General features: G+C 41.5%; 2 protein-coding genes across 4 annotated transcripts in view; one reads left to right on the top strand and one right to left on the bottom strand.

Moving 5' to 3' along the window:
* The window catches only part of arntl1a (aryl hydrocarbon receptor nuclear translocator-like 1a), a 50,338-nt gene extending 39,152 nt beyond the window's left edge, over positions 1–11,186 (top strand). For both annotated transcript variants that reach the window (XM_049574434.1, XM_049574435.1), the window contains exons 15-20: positions 46–196; positions 284–363; positions 505–613; positions 1,235–1,328; positions 3,962–4,055; positions 4,144–11,186. In XM_049574434.1, coding sequence (XP_049430391.1) covers positions 46–196; positions 284–363; positions 505–613; positions 1,235–1,328; positions 3,962–4,055; positions 4,144–4,301 — 686 coding nt within the window. In that variant the 3' untranslated portion in view covers positions 4,302–11,186. The remainder of the gene's footprint in view (positions 1–45; positions 197–283; positions 364–504; positions 614–1,234; positions 1,329–3,961; positions 4,056–4,143) is intronic.
* Positions 11,187–12,902: 1,716 nt separating this feature from the next.
* LOC125887539 (BTB/POZ domain-containing protein 10-like) overlaps positions 12,903–19,599 on the bottom strand; it is a 33,782-nt gene continuing 27,085 nt past the window's right edge. For both annotated transcript variants that reach the window (XM_049574457.1, XM_049574456.1), the window contains exons 7-8: positions 18,327–18,437; positions 12,903–14,375 (exon numbers count right to left, since the gene is read on the bottom strand). In XM_049574457.1, coding sequence (XP_049430414.1) covers positions 13,903–14,375; positions 18,327–18,437 — 584 coding nt within the window. In that variant the 3' untranslated portion in view covers positions 12,903–13,902. The remainder of the gene's footprint in view (positions 14,376–18,326; positions 18,438–19,599) is intronic.

Genomic DNA, 19,599 nt, shown 5'->3' with positions numbered 1-19,599 from the left:
GCAAATGAGTCTTCAGTATGTGTATGTGTTTACTTTTGTCCACAGTGCTGCAGATGAGAGAGAAGATTAACACCAACTGTTACAAATTCAAGATCAAAGACGGCTCCTTCATCACGCTGAGGAGCCGATGGTTCAGCTTCATGAACCCCTGGACCAAGGAGGTGGAGTACATCGTCTCCACTAACACTGTTGTGTCGTAAGTAGACAGGAGCACTCATCTGTGAAACTATAGAAGTACATCACATAAAGTACATGTTTCCATATGTATGTTTTCTCTCGCCAGGTGTCCTATGATGGAGGGATCAGACTACCCTCAATCTGCTGCCTCACCACAGAGTATGGACAGTGTTCTCACCTCAGAGGGTAAAATACTGCTTTTAACAAATGCACAAAACTCCTTCATGTTTGGCTGATTTACCACCACTGTCCTTCATCCCCCCCAATGAATCATTTATTCTTCACAATGAATCAAATCTCCTTATCCTGATTGCTGTTGATTGGTAGGTGGAGGAAGGCGGGCGCTGCAGACGGTTCCTGGCATCCCCGGTGGCACGAGAGCAGGAGCCGGCAAGATTGGACGCATGATTGCAGAGGAAGTGATGGAGATCCAGAGGTGAGAGCAGATGAAAGCAGTGAATTTGAAAAAGTCTGTTGGTCCTTCACTGGAAAATCCCTGTGGTCTAGCTTTTAAAGTAGATGATGGTGATAGAGGCGACACACAGAGACATTATGCCATGCTTTGTCACATATCAGAAGCTGCTGTACGTGCTAGGCAAATGGGAAACTTGTAAAGTGTGCAGGACTCAACCTTTTGGAGAAAATTTCACTTTTTATGTACTAAATCATTTCAGATAATGTGAAAAACACAAGACAGTAAAATGAAGGAGTATCAGAAGTTGTTCACAGTGTAAAATAGGACAGTGTGTTCACACTGCAGGCTCTCCCGCCCAGACTAACGCTGACTCAGATAGCTGCTGTGCTGCTAAAATTATACCGATTGTCTCCGCTGATGGATAGACTTTCTACCTATTGTCATGGCAACGCTGACAAATTTCAGTATAAGTGTTAACAATTGTTGAATGTAGGTCACATGTCTTAGGATGGGGATATTTTTAGCTGTTATAAAGTAAAAAAAAAAATATGACTCACTGCAGGTTTTTGATCAGGAAATGTAATCTATAAAATGTGAAGCCTTTTCCAAAATCATTAAAACCATCTGTGTCATATCTGTCAGGATTCGAGGCTCCTCCCCCTCCAGCTGTGGCTCCAGCCCTCTGAACATCACCAGCACCCCTCCACCTGACACCTGCTCCCCAGGGGGCAAGAAGGTAGCACGCGCACACACACACACACACACACACACACACACACACACACACACACACACACATACACACAGAGCTTCCTTCATGAGGTTGAGGTTTGATAGCATTTTATTAAATCTGACTTCAGTTTCAAATCACCTTGTTGAATGTGAATCCTTTTTTAATCCCGGACTGAAATAGTGAACAGTTATTGTTCCCTCTTGTTGACTGAGAATGCAGAAATACTGCAGTGTTGCATGGCAGCCTAATTAATGTTTGCTGAAAATGACAAAAGCAGCAAAATACATTCAGTTCAGTAGAACTTAATTCATCCTGAAAGAAATTCTTGTGCCAGAGAATGCTTCAAATTACAGTAACACAAACCAGTTACGACCAGAGGGTTCCTTGGGTCAGAGTCACACACTGGGCCCAGTTTTTAAAACAATAGAGTATTAAGTACAAGTATCAAAATGTTCAAAATATACAAGATACTAAGAGTTTAAGCAGCAAAAAGCCAAAACCAGTGCCCAATAAAGTAACAGTAGAAGTAAAATAAGCACAACTGCTCAACTAAAATGGTGGAGAAATGCATTTTTCTTCAGCAAAGAAGCAGTGGCAGGGCGCTTGATCACACAGTTAACAATGAGCTTCTAATGGTACGGTGATGAAAGCACAATACTAACGAGCAACATCCAGTGTCCCCCGGCCGATCTGCTCCCACAAACGGGCTTTTCTCACTTTGAGTCAGGTGGAGACAGAGCAACATTTCCTGCTATAATGTAGCACATATGAACACATCAGAACAAAGTTCTTCACAAAGAGTAAATGTAACTCCAAGATTTTGATTCACTTTTTAGCCAGACTAAAATGCAGCATCTACCTGGAGAAAATAGTGTCAGCGCCATAGATGCAGCAAGATATGTCAGTGTATGTCACAGCCTAAGACACAACCAACACAACGACACATAACGACTGGAGTTTATCTCCTCACAGCTCACACTCTGCCTTTTTATTTGCTACTTCACTTAATGAGTTTACCTGTTATATTCCATTGCAGTTAATTAAATTCACTTTCCCTAATTGTAATTGTGCTTTAGCAGCACATATGAAATGTCATGCTCTGGGCACAGTGCTTTTTCTCTAGGCGGCTACATATGCTTGCTTCTCACTGGGAAAAATTAAAAAAAGACAGTGAGTATCCTTACTACATCGAAATATGAGGTTAGCAAGGGTCAGTTCAGCTATTGTGTTAAAGTTTGTGCACACAGTGTGCATTCAGCAGCTTTATACATCCTAAAATCTGAAGATAATAAGTTGACTAAGTCTAAAATTAATAAGCCAACATGGACTCACACAGGACTCAAACTTCAGTCTCCACATCTTACTCCCTCTGTGGACTCTGTTGCTCTTTATACTACATCACCTGACTTTCTGGCAGTTCATTGGTGATTTTTTTCTCTTAAATTAACCTCATTAATCTCAGAGAATATCCAAGATTGGCTACTCTCCCTAACAATGACCTCTTTGCCCTGATCCCACCCATCTCTGACTTTGACTAGCCAATCACAGCATGCAGTGGGATCGATAATAAATGGTAAATGGACTTGTGTCACACTTTTCTAGTGTTTAAACCACTCGAAATGATTCCACACTACTTGTCTCATTCACCCATTCACACATAAATTCACACACTGTTGGCCGAGGCTACCATAAAATGTGCTGCCTGCTACTCGGTTTTAAACAGCAATTTGGGGTTTAGTATCTCGCCCAAAGATACTTCGACATGTGGCCCAGAGGAGTCTAGGATCAAATTGCTGATCTTCCATTTAGTGGACGACCCACTTTACTTCCAGAGCTACAGCCGCCCAACATCGCATCATAGAGATGAGTGTAAATAACCCAATAGCTGCAGTGTAATTATCCTCATCCGGGTGCAATTAAACACTCTGAACGATTAAATACTAGCTGATACTTAAGAAAGAAAATGCAGATTCCTGTGCTTTTCCGTCCACAACTTTTTGCCAATACTGGGAGATGGTTAATTGAGATAAGCAGTAGGTGGCGCTAATTCTCCAGTCCAGGCACCGCAGAAGAAGAGGGAGCAGCAAGATGATGTAGTTACAAGAGCACCAGTCAGACCTTAAGCGAAGGAAAGCAATGAAATAACAGGGAGAACACTGGACAATGGAAATAGACCGTTTTGAATAACTAATATTACAGCGCTGCTATTAAAAGAGTTCTGCTAACAGCCCTGTGTGCATACATAAGCTGTTAAAAGCCGTCAGAGACTATGAAGAGAGCTTGCAGTGGTTTATGCAATAATGGTACATCATGACTGCTTGTCATCATTTATTCACTGAATCTCATTCCCTTCCACTTAGTCGCATTTACCTATTATCAGTACACCATTTCCATCTCCTCCAAGCACCCTTTTTTCAGTAATTGGACACCTTTTTGCATTTTTGCTGTTTCTACTCATGTTTTTATGCACAAATTGAAAATGCACATTAAAAAGGCATGGTTGGTAACACTCTTAGTGTCTGTCCTGCGGACAAACACAAAGATATCTGAGGACAGAATGAAAACAATGTTAGCTCAGGTTGAAAGTGATCTGTCTTTACACAACTGATATGTGTGTGTATGTGTGTCGTGTATAGATCCAGAACGGAGGGACACCCGAGCTTCCGAGCACAGGGATCATTCCTGGACCTGATTCTGTAGGCTACCCCTACTCCAACCAGTCCATCATGAGTGAGTCAGACACAAACACATGCACAACAAACACACTTTATACTTGGGTGTTTTCTAAACTCATGACACTGACTCATCCTCTGTCCAGGTGACAACTCCCACCTGAGTATAGATATCATGGACGAGCCCGGCTCCAGCAGCCCCAGCAACGACGAGGCGGCCATGGCGGTCATCATGTCCCTGCTTGAGGCAGATGCTGGCCTGGGTGGACCCGTCGACTTCAGCGACCTGCCCTGGCCTTTGTGAGGAAGCTGGAAGGGAAAGGGGGAGACTCCCTGTTAGCACCAGAGCCACTGATGGAGAGAGTTGAGTCAGGTTGGATTCTGGCTGTCATGTTTCCTGCCGTCTGTACACAACTACACTGCAAAAAGTATCCATCTCAGCAAGTAATAGTTTAATAGAACAGGCTGTAGATACTGAAGATTTCTCCTAAAAGTACTACACATGAGAAGATTTTTTTTTTCAGTCTGGATGGCTCTTACTGCTTTTCAGATTTCACTCCGACTTCTTCATTCATCATTCCCTGTAGGTGGACGAGAGATGCTGGGATTCTTCTATAAAGATCCTGCTGTTAGGATGATTCTTTTTGCATTGTCAGTTGCCTGCAGACAAGGCGTTCCCAGACATTGCCACGGTGAGACACCATTACTCTAACAACAGCAGAGTAAATAGGATCTCCAGTTACAGGACTGCGGTGCTAACACGTCTACTGAAGGACTGAACTCTGTCTAACAGTGGCTCTGGGACCTGTCCTCACCAGGTCAGCAGCCAACGCCCAACCAACACAGGACTCCTGAGACATTCACAGACGGTGGTTGAAGTTTGATGTTGGGTGGGGAGTGTTGATTTCTGCCTCCCGCCGCAGCCCTTTCAACATCTCTAACTGTAAATTCTCCTTGTAGGATGCGGACGCTGGCTGTTTTAGCCAGCTGATCTCCAACACAGGAGATGAACACACAGCAGTCATCCTCTGGAGATTTGCTTGGAATATTCTTAGAGGTTCCTTATTCCCAAGCCACATGATTCCACAAGCAGCTGTATTTCAGTTCATTTAAATAACGACAAAATCCTTTGTAAAAAAAACAAAACAAAAACAAAAAATAAAGCCACCTAGCTGCTGTTTCCTTAACTAACACCAACATAAGCAAATTTTTCTACAAGCTACTCTGAAGCTCATCCTCATTCAATTCTATTTTCCCACAAGAGTACGGTGGATTTTTCCTGAGTTTAAAAGTAATGTTTTAAACACAAAGTGCTCCACCTTAAACTACCTGCAGTATTTCTGTCAGAAGTAAGTTGTGATGATTCATTATACAGCTGTCCAAAAATAATACTCCTAAAGCGCTTGCTGCTGCAGCCAGTGATTCATAGAACTTGCTTAGTAGAGGTCTTCAGATGTCCAAAATTACGAGCCCCATCGGAAGTGAACCAGCACAGCACCTAACATGATGTGCATAAGTTAATTTTACACACTGTGATGACATTCAGACCTTGTTTGAATATTCCAGGGTCATTAGACCTGATCTAAAATGTGATTCGACACAGACACGCCCAAGTAGAGACACTGGCAGCCGCAAAATGATGGTTATATATATAACATGTTATATGGACTTAAACTTCCATGTCTCTCGACCCACAGAGCTGTGAGTCAGAGTCCTGATCTGACTCAGTCAACTGACTTTCCTGCACACATTACTGGCAGGAAGAGAATTTACTGTTGCGGCCAGTGTGCATCACATCACCTGACTTGCAGTTCCAGCTGCAGTCAGTACATTGAAACCAACTCACAGCTCAGCACTGATCTTGGGGGGTCGAGCTGTGTCCCAGTCCCATACTACACACTAACTATAAGAGGCTTCTCACTATGTGTTGTGTTCACATTGGACAATATGTCAGATAATGTACATTTAAAACAGTCAGCATATTAAACCTCTTGATTTCAGAGTGTGCTGTTGATGCACACTAACCTCCCATAATTCAGTGCACAAAGAACTGGAGGAGCTGTTCACAGCCAAGAAAAATTCAAAGCAGTTGTTTGGGTTGAAGCTCAATTCTGAGATTGTTCTCTCAATATTGTTCTAATTAATAATAAATACAGCAAGATCTGATCAACCCATATCAACCTTGTGTCACCTGCCACCTGTGTCCAGATCAACCTCCACCTACTTACAGTCTAAACTCCGCCCATTCTGAGTACAGATAGTCACAGATAATTTAGTCAGTTAAACAGATACAGATATAGACAGTGGTGTACTTACTCATCCCCAGTAATGGTGGATGGTAAAGCAGCTCCAGCAACACTTCAGAAAATAAAAGAACATATCTGAAGTTGCGGTAAAATTAACTTCAACATCTTAATAATTGTGTACTTGACTTCTTGCATACTAAAAAACAAAAGCAGTAAAATGAATGCACAGTATATACTGTGTGTGGTTAACATGTAGTATGGGATTGGGACACAGCCTGTTCTGTCCAGGGTTTACAAAGGATCAGAACATACTAATGATTGATTTATGGACTGCACAGCTCACACTCTGGCTGCCTAAAAAAATATATACATATATTGACAGTGATTATCAGCAGGAGATTATCAGTTTGTATGTGTCACATGCAGATGTGTGTATGTAAATCTTTTTACACAGTACAACGGCTCAGTGCACAACACAGTTACACTGAACATAATTGCACCCAGTTCAGTCATCAGAAAGCATTTGGACCTGTGAAGACCTCTCATTGTTCTCTAGAATGTGTTTTACTGCACATTGCAGCTGTGTTAATGATCCAGTGTGTAAGATTTAGAGGGATATATTGGCAGATTGGCAATTATTGTGTTTTTGCTACCTTATAATGAGCTGTTTATATCCAAATATGGAGCGGATCCTTGTCTACAGAGTCAGCCTTGTTACACCACCATGTTCTACAGTAGCCCAGAACAGACAAACCAATCACTGGCTCTAGACAGGGCCATTTGCGTTTTTTGATCGGCCTTTGATCTCTCTGACACACTTGGCAAATGAATGAAGTTTCACTTGGTTGTAGTTTGTAGCCTCACCACTAGATGGCACTTAATCCTACACACTGGACCTTTAACAGTAAGCAGTCAGCAGGAGAAGAGTTAACAGCTGAAGTGAAGCTCTGACTACTTTTACAGCAAAGACTTTAAAGGTGGAGTCAGTGATTCTGGGGAAAGATTGTAATGTTTGAACTCAACACTTACACAAACACACCCCTCCTGTCAGTGCTCCCTAAGAAGCTGCACTAATATCTCCGCTGTTATCTAGGTTTCGTTACTATCACGGTATTGCTCTGTGTGTGGGTGAGGATGTGACAGAGGGTAGCCAGCATAGTGTTCCATGGCCAGAGCCAGGGCTTTATTTGAACATTGGATTTTTTTTTTTTTTTCCAGCGTGCACACAGAACAGACAGCTAGTGGACCGCAAGGAGATATTCACAGAATTTGACAAAGTGTACTGGATAAGAATCGCTGACTGCACCTTTAACAGAGAAATGAGGTGAGTAGAATTTGGTTGAAGCAGCAGCTGAGTGTGCAGGTGTGTGTTCATGGCTGTAACGGCACGCTCAACGTCTCTCTCAAAAGAGCAATTCAACCGCAAACCAAGACAATTCAAGTGCTCCTCGATGAGGAGACGTTCTTCACTGCCATTTTACTGAGGTCTGCTCCTCACACGTTAGCAGGCTCATTAGCATCAGCCTGCTAATGGAAAAACCTGATGGTCTGGGTCACAGGGTCTCCACCTACTCATTCCCTCTACACCAATACCCATATGAAGCACTTGTGATGCAGAAAGACTGTCAGTCTGAGTCCAGACTGATTCAGCGCAGGCCCACAGAAATAATTTCTTTGCCTTAGTGATCGTAATATTTAAAAATGGACCTGACACATCCGTCAGTACCTGGGCTTCAGTTTAGTCATAAACTGAAAACGAACAGCCCCCTCTGATTTTTTTTTTAAAGGGGTTGGAAGAAAAAATACCTCGGAGTAAAATTCTGCGGACAGATTTACAGTGTATGGATTTTTAAAAAAAAAAAAAAAAAAATCCTGCAGTTACTCTTAAATTTGGTCTGTTTAGCACTTAATAACACACAGATGTACTGTGGCTACATGGAACTGTCAATGCAAACTACTTTGTGAGCAGAGAGGGCTATAATGTAGACAGGGAGCGAGTATAGAAACAGATAAATGTCCTAGAGACAGAGGCGACAGTAAATCCCACAGAGTAGGACTTTGTAACAGGGATAAAGCTAACCACATCCTGCGACAGGTAACAGTCAGCAGGAATGGCCGGGAGTGTCCAGATGGAATTCTTCATTTCAGTGTCTGTTTTTCCTCCACGATAATGAATAGCCTCAACACAACCTCTTCACCTCGCCAGCTCTCTGCTGCTCACAGAACATTGTTGTCAGAGTTTAAGAAGAGGTGGACATACTGAGAGAGGACTCCAAAGTCCGACTGCCTGCCTGTATGGAAAGAAAATTAATTTTCCCTCGATACAGTGTACCATTCTGTAAAACTGATTTCAACTAATGTCGGTGTTCCAAGAACTCTCCCAAATTAGTGCATTTTACTGAATATATTTAAAATGTTGATACAGGTTTGTGGAAATATATATAAAAATATATAATATATATATATATATATATATATATATATATATATATATATATATATACATATATATCTTTATTTTTATATGTATTTCTGAAATGCTCTTGAAAACAATCGTGCATGCATTTGGAAACAAACATAAGATGTCCTGGAATATACTGAAAGTGCACTTTAAACAGATTGTTAATAGATTTAATTAATATAGTAAAGTGTCCAGCTTTTACATATTTGTATGCATTTTGCAATGCATTTTGAATATACGCACTGCATTGTATGGATAAGTTTATCCCCAGTTTGTGCATCTTGTGTTAGGTTCTCATGTGTTACGTTCAAGTCACAGAGCTGAGCATTAGTTTTTCTGAAAGCCAAATAACCAACCATCTTTGATGAACACAGGACATCGTGTAACAACACTCAGCGGCAACAGTGGGAACTCAAGTCACAAATTTGACTTGACTTTACAAAATCAAAAAAGACTCGCAGCTCGACCTGGACTTTAACAACAATGACTTTACTGGGACTTTAGCCTTTTGACTTGAAAAAACTTGATACCTTTTGCCAAGCCCAAAGATTAAAATGTATGTTATTTAAAAGTGTGTCACAATTCAACTCATGTCCCTTCATTTCCTGAATCCATTAACATTAATGTTAGTCGCAGCAAGTCAACACTTAATTCTCCAGATCCGAGTTGTTGGAACAAACTGGACAGCATCCAATCAGGCTGCAGGAGAGAACCTTGAAGAACTAACGTTATGATACTGAGCGCCAGTTGGAAAAAGTAATTCCAAAGATAAGTTTGTTTGCATACAAAAACTATCCAGTGGACTACAAAAAAAAGTATGCAAAACATGCAGGTCAGAAATTACAGATGAGATACAAGAACTTCAAACAAACTACAAATGTAAAGTGTAAAGTCAGAAAAACAACAAAAGAAGATCTTCTGATCTAACTAATAGTCCTACTCAGTCTGTTTAGTCATAGTCTGGTCCTTATTCACAACCATCTCTGTATCTGAATGTCTGCACTCTATATTTTGTACTGAAATTTATTTTGTTCAGTCACAAAACAACCCTATACATGAGATTCATGTCTTGTTATCTGCAGGGACCGATGAGCAGTAAGAATCTGACAGCAGTTACAAAGATTGTAATCGTCGCTCGAACATTTCCATGAACAGTCTCAAGGGCAGTCTATCAGCGGCTTGCACTCTCTGCTCTCGCAGACTTTATGTGATGAACTCGTCACAGTACATATGAGTGAAGTCAGTAAGGGCTCAGTCCACAAGTCCAGAGGGTGGACGTTCGGATGCAGCCTATGACTTTGGACTTGACCATAGACCTGCCTGTCTTGACTCGGGATTTGCCTGTCCTGACTTAGGACTTGACTGGGGACTTGAGTGCAAAGACTTTAGACTTACGTTGTGTTCACACCAAACATGATGTGCATTTTCACGTTGCATTACTCATGCGAGTTTGAATGGCAGAATATTTTTGGTTGACTTGCTCCATTTGTGCGTGAAATCGCTGAATCGATGACTGAACTTCTGCCGATACATCCTCAGTGTCATTCATCCACAGAGGATCTCAATGCTGATTGGCTACTGCGGTGCAAATTGGACGCTGAAGTTCAGATATTTCAACTCGCAAATAAGCATATGACACAAGCTACTCGCTTCATTCGTGCTGCTGAATTTGCATATTTCGCATCATTTGCGTTGCGTCACCCAGCAGGAATTCACATTTAATCGTGTCTTTACATTGACTGTACATGTAATTCACTCACGTGAATTGTTTTATTGCCACCCAGTGTGAACACATTACTAACCTGCAGAATATTGACTTGGCCCCACCTGTGCTCAATACTGTAATGAAGGTATTTCCACTATGTTAAGAATAATAACAAAAGCCGGGCAAACATAATTTCTTTCCATATGGGCAGAGAGATTTGAATCTCTGGTTTGATAACAACCATTTGCGGCTGAACATCTGCCAGCCTTTTAAAATGAGACTCTATCTGATTGGGGATGCAAAATGGTGCAAGTCAAAGAGCTGCAGCAGTTCCTGTGTGGCCGTCTGTGTAAACCCCTCCACTGGTGCTCACAGTTGGTTTGAAACAGGACTGTTGACATTGAAATAGCTGCTGAGCTCAGGCTCCGCCCCCCTCCTGTCCTCTTCCAATCAGGCAGCAACTGGCGAGGTCCCCTCTGTATCTGTTCTAGTGGTTTTCTGTTTCAATGTTTTTACGCTACACACACTACAATAAAGTGTTTCCCTTGTTGATATACCCCTCCCCACCTGACAATAATGTATCAAATCTTTAAATATTATCATGTTAAGAGTATACTTTATGCAAATATATATGAGTATGTTGAGTGTATTGTATGTATCAGCAGTGAAATATTTTTAAAATAAAATTATTTGTTTCTGTCATGATGGAATCACTCTGTCATTACATCATGCAACTGTCTTTTCCCCTCCATGATTTTACTTCTTTTCCTGTCGTAGCCAAAGCTGCTGCACATAATATTTCCTTCAGTGAGCGAAGGTCTTCTCCGTGTGTTCATTAATGACTGTGGTTACACCTGATCTGTTCTCTGAGCCAATCAGAGCAGCCCAGTGGTATTTATATGTGATGTTGCCATCCAGCTGCAGGCAGGTCTGCACACAGAGAGGAAGGCTGCTTTCACAAGCCTCTTTATTAACCAAGCAGCTGAGTGGAGGTCAGTGAATGACACTCTGCGCTGCCGTGTGTGTGTATGCACCGCTGATGCTCAAAAAATATGTACACTGCTCAAAAAAATGAAGGGAGATCTTGATGAAGGAATTATTCAGGTTTGAACTTCAGCTGGTCATCTTGATCATGTCTGCGTACCTAATGCACTGAGCTGCTGCAACGCAATTGACTAATTAGCTATGTGAGTTAACAAGCAACAGCAGTACCTAATAAAGTGGCCAGTGAGTGAATATATTACCGTAATTTACATTTAGATCATTAATTTGCAAAAGTGTCTACACAGGTTTCTGTTACTTTTAAAAAAATATTGTATTCGCGTATATATTTTAGCCCTCTGTTTCAGCTCACGCTATTTTATGTCTTTTTGCATGGTTTTCTTTAATATGCATTTGATGAGAATTGTCGGAGGGGGCGCCTGAGGCCGACGATTCTCATTGCCAACAACTGCCTCAATCTTATATTGTTGCACATATAATATCAAGCTCAGGCCTGTAAAAAAATTTAATTGTGAGGGGAAAAAAACCCACAAACAAAGAAGTAGAACTTGAACATGGGGTTTTCTCCAGCTGTTGGAGGTTTCTTTCACATGTTGCAAAATCAACCTTTTGTCCTAGTTTAAAAATTTGGTTCTGCATCTTGGTATGACCTACTTAAACAGCCACTGAGTTTTATGGCATTAACTTTATGTTACTGCACAAATATATTCTGCTCAAATTTAATTGGAGAACACTGAAAATGAATTGTACATGAACTTGAGGTTGAAGGTGAAAGCACAGGAATCTCTGCTGCCTGTGTGTGTATTCCTACATCTAGTTACAGTATTGTACAGAGGAGCTCCTAACACTCCTGGTAATGTCCTCTGTCATGATGTGATGATGGAGCAGTGATGTGGGTGATGCTGCACCAGCGGGATGCAGAATATCCATGATGTGATTCAAAGCTGAGTCATTCCACTCTGACCAGATCAGCTTCTGCACTGTGTGCAGGCCGGCACCATCTGTCCTCTGGACCCTCACTGTTACATACATATACTGTCACATATGAATATATACATATATATATACAAATATACTACTGTTACTATTATAATAAAATGTTATTCTAGCTAATGTAATTATTGTCTGCCCTGCATCTCTGTCTCTCTCTGTGTCTCATTTAGTATACGGATTACTGTTAATTTATTAAGTTGATCTGTACAGCATCTATTGCACGTCTGGCCGTCCTGGAAGAGGGATCCCTCCTCAGTTGCTCTTCCTGAGGTTTCTACCATTTTTCTCCCCCACTGAAGTTTTTCCTTATCTGCTGCGAGGGTCCAAAGGACAGAGGGATGTTGTATGCTGTAAAGCCCTCTGTTTGTGATATTGGGCTTTATAAATAAAATTGATTGAATTGAAGATAATAACTTTAGGTGCTCCATAGACACCACAGCTTTTGTTCCCTTTTAACATAGACATAAGGAAGTGAATCATCCAAGAGGAGTGTTGTGAATACCATTTATTAGAAAAACATTGTGTTGAACATCTGTCTTGACATCCTGTGTGCTCACAGCAGTAGTGATGAGCCTGTGCAGAGTTTTCAGAGCAGGTCAGCCAGGACACAAACAGGAGTAAAACAAAGTGAAAACATGGACTCATTATAAACTAGGAATCAAATCAACAAAGGGAGTGAAGCATTTCCTTATAAACTGCTGTATGAGTGTAAAACAAAAACCCCTTTCATCAAGGCCTTCACATACGCTGGAAAAAGTGGATCTTTAAATCCAACTTAATAACAAGCCTCCAAATAAAGACTGACTATAAAGAGGCACTGAAAACCACCTTTCCCAGTGAGGTACAGTATCCCAGCAGCACAACACACACACATGCACGCGCACACACATGCTTCATAATGAAATACAGTACTGTCTTTTCACAGAATGCAACTAAACTCTCCTTTGGTCAGATAAATAAACTCAGAGTGAACGGAGGTGGGTAAGGAGGCCTGCTGATGTGCTTCGTCCATCCTTGGCTGCCGGATGGTTCTTGCTCATTCGGATGCTGTGTTGACTGAGAAAGGCTGCAGCAGAGGTGCAACAGAAGGCAAAGTGGTGTTTTGCCACTTAGGAGGAGGAGGAGGTGAGAGGGACGGTGGGGCAGCGGGGGAACAAAGTCTGCCTTCACTCTGAAAGCAACAAGTAGCTGGAGGTGCTTTGAATTCATGTGAGAAAGGTGGAACTCTGTGTGCTTATTGGCTGTTGATGCCAATCAGGTGTCTGTGCTTCTTAGCTTCTTTATCAGTGTCACTGTTTCTAGTTTCCTACATCATGTATAGGAGGGGACTGCACGTTTTACGATCAATGCTCACAGAACAATGTGAAAGTTGTTTTGATTTAATAGTTTAACATCTCCTAGCTCTGACTTTGTCTCAGTGTGGCGATGTGAATATAAGCACTTGTTGCTGTCAGTGTGTACCCAGCAATGGAGGGAGGGATTAAGTGTGCAGCCAGTCTCATGCAGAGGGTGACGGTGTGTCTGGGTCGGGCTCGTAGTGGTAAGTGGCCTGAGTGTAGCTGCTGCCGTGCTGCTGGTTGCTGTGGGCCAGGCTGTGCGGAGCATCCTGAGCCTGCTGGTTCGGCCCCTCGTAGCCTTGCGCAAGCTGAGGGCCCGCGTTGTTCTCGGGACCCTGTCCGAGCACGAGCTGATGGGGGTCGCTGACGCCCGGTGGCTGCGGCAGAGTGTCCAGCTCGTCCACCTGCGGCCCCGGAGGATGCATGACCACCAGCTGGTCCTGGGGAATGTCTGCGGCTGCTGCGGCCAGGTTGGTGGTCGACTTAGATTTGACGCATTGGAAGTCCACGTGGCGACTCTTCCCTTCCTCTTTCTCCCAGGACATGCGGATGAAGGGACGCTGCACGTAGTTGTAGATAACCTCTGGACGACCTCCAGGACGCCGCTTCACCTTCTCTTTATAGGTGGGGTAGCCTGGAAAAAAATGAGAATAATGAATCAGAACATTTAAGGAAACAACTACAGCTTTCTTGTTAGAGTTAAAGGAATAGTTTGACATTTGGCTTTCTTGTCCAGTTAAGGCTGATTTATCGTTGTACGCAGGCTCTATACAAGTGGCCTACAACCACTGTGAGCATTTGCTTTTTTTTTAAGATTATTTTTGGGTGTTTTCTTGCCCTTACTGAGAGGACAGCTGAAGACTGACAGTGAACGTGGGAGAGAAGGGGGTGATGACATGCAGCAAAGGGCCACAGTTCAGAATCGAAGCCAGGTCGCTGCAAGGGACTCAGCCTTTATGGGGTGCACACTCGACCAGGTGAGCTAGAGGTCACCCCTATTGTGAGCATATATACCTGTTTGGTGGTGTGTCTGAGTTGCTCTGCAGTTATACCTCCAAACCACTAGTGGGCAATGGGGTTTCTATGCCACTGTGTTGAGTTTCTGTAAAGTACATTTATGTTTAAGATAAGATAAGATACTATACTACACTACACTATACTATAAGATAATTGAGAAATTCCAGTATGATTGATTCAACTACCACACCTTCAACAATTTCCCCCCGAGGATCAATAAAGTATCTCTGATTCTGAAACACACATCAAACATGGCTTTGTAATGACAATATTTAACATAAGTACAAAATAACTCACAAGGTTCACAGACAAACACGTCACCTTTGTTGGACCAGTTTTCCCAAAAAATATAACGTGCTTATTAGCATTAGCCTGTGACATTTTACATTGCTTAAATTAGCCTAGTGGCTAGCGGACCTGTTCTCTACTCATATGAAGCCAGGAACAACAGCAATTTTTACCAAAAGCAATGTTACAAAAATTCTGCTCAATTTTAACTCATAAGGTTACCTGACGAAACAACTGTCTCAGACTAGACACATTTCCCCACATATACAACATCTATTGTTATTAGCATTAGCTTATGACATTTTACATTGCATAAATTAGCCGAACAGCTAGCGCACTGTTCCTTTTCTAATATGAAGCCAGGATAAATCCCACACAAGACTTCAAATGCTATTTTGTGGGGGCTTTATTGTCTTAACAATTTCTTGTTTTATTATCTGTGAAATCAAAGTCAATAAAAGCTCCATTTCCACTGAGAGAACTGATTGTTATTTTACAAAAATAGGCTGGAGGTCTGCATTGCCATGAGGTGTACGTCAGGCAAACTTTCAGACAGGCCCCCCTGGGGTGGCATAGTGCCACTGCAGGTAGATTGTGGATGACCAGGAGAAAAATATGGAGTGAAACAAAGTTGAATGAATATGATATATGTAGGGAGAGTAAACTTCACTAAAACTGATCATGGATCCTTTTTTTTTTATTAGTTACTTCCCCTGTTCTTGTTAATAATAGATAAAAGATTGTGGTTATGCCAGGGAAAACGTCTGAGAACCACTGGGCTATGGTGTATGATACCACTCTCATGTCTGCACAGTAAATATGAAGCAGAAGCCAGCAGCTAGTTAGCTTAGCATAAAGACCGGAAACAAAAACAAACAGCTAGCCTGGCTCTGTCCAAAATCCAGCTCGGGAGCTCCTCTTTAGCTAACTGATATGTTACAACTCTTTGTTTAATCCATGCAAAACTCCAAGTGTAAAAGCTTTATAAAAATTCTTGTTTTAAATTATGTGTCCGACTATTTCAAAGACTCCAGAAAGTAACTGGTCCTCTCCATGAAACAGTGCAGCACATAACCACCTGTGAAACAGCGAACTCTTCCTGTAGTCACCCTTAGCATTGAGCTGCTGTTTGGATTTGACATCTCTTGTTATGAAAACACACTTTTAAAGAACATTTTATTGGTGGTGTTGTGGAAACTCTTGCCTCAGGCCAGGACAGTGAGACTTTTACAAGGTGCTGACATCATCCTCAGTGTGAGGACATGTTTTGATGCCAAATCATGTTTAAAGGCTTGGTAACGTTTCCCACTGTGGTCCTGGGGGAAAGTCCGGTATTTTTCTTTAACAAGTGAAACTGCTTCCATGACCTAAAAATATTCTTCCTTCTAGGTTTGTTTTTTCAACTCAGAAAGGTTCCCTGGGGCCCAATGGTGTTGTGTTCTCACAGTTGGGCTACTGTGGAGAAAAAAAGCTTAAGAAATTAAAGAACGAAAGTGTGACTATTGTGTAAATGTGATATTTTGCTCTGAGCTATATTCTGGTAATGGTATGTCTCGTTTGCAAAATCATGACTGCCCTAACAAATTAATCAAATCTCCGAACTTTACATTTTTGTACCAGGCTACAAAATATATGCAATTGTTATCTGCAGAAGTTAGAGATAAAACTCTGACAGACCCCTGTAACCACTGCATATATTACAAGGTTCAACATTAGCCATGGCCTGTGGCCACAAAATGCAGCCAATTGTGGTCACCAAATATCGCCTGTAGGTGGCCCCCTTTGGCCACAAAGTTTTATCACGTCTCTCTTGAGAATGAGACTGCGTGTCTCCATAAGATTATTGAATTCAAAAAATCCTCATACTGCAAGTCCTCACCAATTTAACATTACAGTTTCACAAACATCCAGATTTATCTGTGTCTTATAATTCAACATTCAGCAGACAGTACTCGTTGCCTGCTAGCCAGGGCTTTTGAGTCCAGACTGACGATACATGACAAAAATGAGTTTTGGATGAACAAAGACCTTCCCTGGTGTCCCCCGTGACAGAAGGGGTTTCTGTATGTATGTAACTATCGCTTAGCAAATGATAAACTGAATCGAGTGACAATAGTAGAGCTTGTCTTCCTGCTTTCATCTATGGGAGGAGAGCTAGTTAGCTGTTAACAGCCAGTGGGCAGCAGAGCTCTGTGGTGTGTTTAGCCAACTGAGCTAACAGCTAACTGAGCTAACCAAGCTAAAAGAGCTAACAGCTAATGAAGCTAAACACAGCAGGACTGAAAGTTTCTGTATTAGAGGGACATGAGGCATTTAATGTGACAACACAAAATGTTTATAGTAAATAACAGCACTTCAGCTGACTGCAGTATGGAGGTAAGGTTTAGAGCACTTTGAGTTTGAAGTCACAGACATGGTCCATCAGTTTTTCCATTTTAAAAAACTTCTGTCAGAGATGAAACTAAGTAATCTGATACATTAACTGCATTCTGCACTGAAGTACATAGCTGAGGTATTTGTACTGTGATGACAAAAAATTGGGCATAGTGTTTGTTCAAGCCCAACACGATATCAAGCTCAGTTCACATCCCAGCTACATCCGCTGAGCTCAAACAGCCCAATCAACTGATTGAGGTTTCCACGTAGGCACGTGGAAGGGCAGGGAGGTGTGCTCTCTTCAACTTAGTCTTTCTGTTTAGGCCTAGAAAGGTAGAGAGGCCCCAGAACAGAGCCATACTGTCAAATATAATACTGCAAATGGAAATAGAGTCGTCTTTGACTAAAGTGGTCCTGACTGAAGTGTATGTAGCTTTAGCAACAGCTATTGATTACAAAGTGCTTTACATAAACTATATACAAACAATAAGAAACAGCAGTTAACTCATATAATCTGGACTATTTTAAAACCAATCTTGTATCTTTTAGTGACTCCTTTTCTATAGCGCTAGCAAAATAAATATAAATGTATTTCCTCAACATTGTAATGGTGTTTTCACGCCACTAACAACTACAGATGATAATGACAAAGTAAGGAAATGAAAGACTGAACTAAGAGATTGTTAGATGAACTATCGAGTTCACAAAGATATAATCATTCATTATCATTATTTCATTTACTGATGTGTCACAGTTAAGGGAGGCTGTGTTAAGTTGCATTAAAAAGCCTTTTCAGTAGACTGTTGTTTTTACATAAGCTTACTATTGGGCCACCAAAAATGTACTTTGGCCACAAACTTTGGTGACAATATGGCGTTAAGACGAAAACAGTCTGAGTCACTACCTTCTATTCCCAACCGGATCTTCTTCAGTCCTCTGTCCTTCAACACTGACTTGGCCACGTCTCTGTTCTCGATGTACTTGAAGAAGCGGTACAGTTTGGTGCTGTAGATGACTGTTGAGGAAAAATGGGACATTCAGTACATGAGTCCAATGCATGACTTCGAGCACATGCCTTAAAGGAGATTTTTTTGTTATTGTCAACAAATCCCACAAAAAGATCAGTGCCTTCAGTGTCCCTCGATTCCTTCTCACTCCTCTCCCTATTTGTTACTACTGAAGATATACATCTTTAAAAACACATATATATTGTTTTATTTTAAGGGAAAAAAGGTCAGTAATTTCCTCAAAGATCTGACCACTGTGGTTTCCAGCAAACAGAGACAGAAAGAAAATGTGTGCGTTCTGTTCTGGATTTTCAGTATCTGGATCCACATTTAGTGCTGTTTACAGTAGCACGACAGTTTATGTGGGACTGATTTCAAACAAAATAGTGTGTGTGTGTGTGTGTGTGTGTGTGTGTGTGTGTTCATGGTAATGAAAGAACATGTCAGCCAGTGCAACAGTGTGGATCACTGATGTGTTTTTAATCCTTTTTTGGACAATAATGGAGCTCTATGGCACAGAGGAAGAAGATAAAGTAGTGTCGGGCAAATATTTGGGCACCTCGGATCAAAACACCTTTAATAAAGAATATCTGAGTGAAGAGAAGCTAACCTGACCCTTTATATGGTACAAAGTCAAACGTGACACAATTCTTTAAAACTTTCTCACTCCCAACTTGAAAAACACTGACACTTGGTCAGCAGACCTCAGCATCAGTTACTGAACGCACCCTTCAGCGTCTGTATGAGATGCACCAAGCCACGTCATTATTTGAAACTGAGCAACAGATGTATTAAAGTATAAAAAGTGTGAAAGTCTGCATGGGTTGAAGGGAGGAACGTGTTGCTTGTTTTATAAACCTAAAAATGAAGTAAAGCTTATTGTGAAAAGAGACTGTATGCATTTAACAAAGAGAAACTGTACATTTCCTGTAAACACAGAAGTTTATTTTGAAAGGACACTATGCATTAACAAGTGGAAATTGACATGGCATCCCTGAGCGTCCTAAACTGACACTCGGAGGGGTACCGAGAAGTTATAGTTTGAATGTGTGGTCATTGACCAACTGTCAGTATTTCACGTGATGGGAGTGAGAACATGTTGTGAAAACAGGATTTTAGAAAGGTTTGCAAATTTATTCAATAGAATAAACTGAAATGTAGGGTATGCTT

The sequence above is a fragment of the Epinephelus fuscoguttatus genome, linkage group LG4 (assembly GCF_011397635.1).
Source record: "Epinephelus fuscoguttatus linkage group LG4, E.fuscoguttatus.final_Chr_v1".
NCBI classification, from domain to species: Eukaryota; Metazoa; Chordata; class Actinopteri; order Perciformes; family Serranidae; genus Epinephelus; species Epinephelus fuscoguttatus.
The sequence above is the reverse complement of the archived record's forward strand: the minus strand, read 5'-3'. Positions and strand labels throughout refer to the sequence as shown.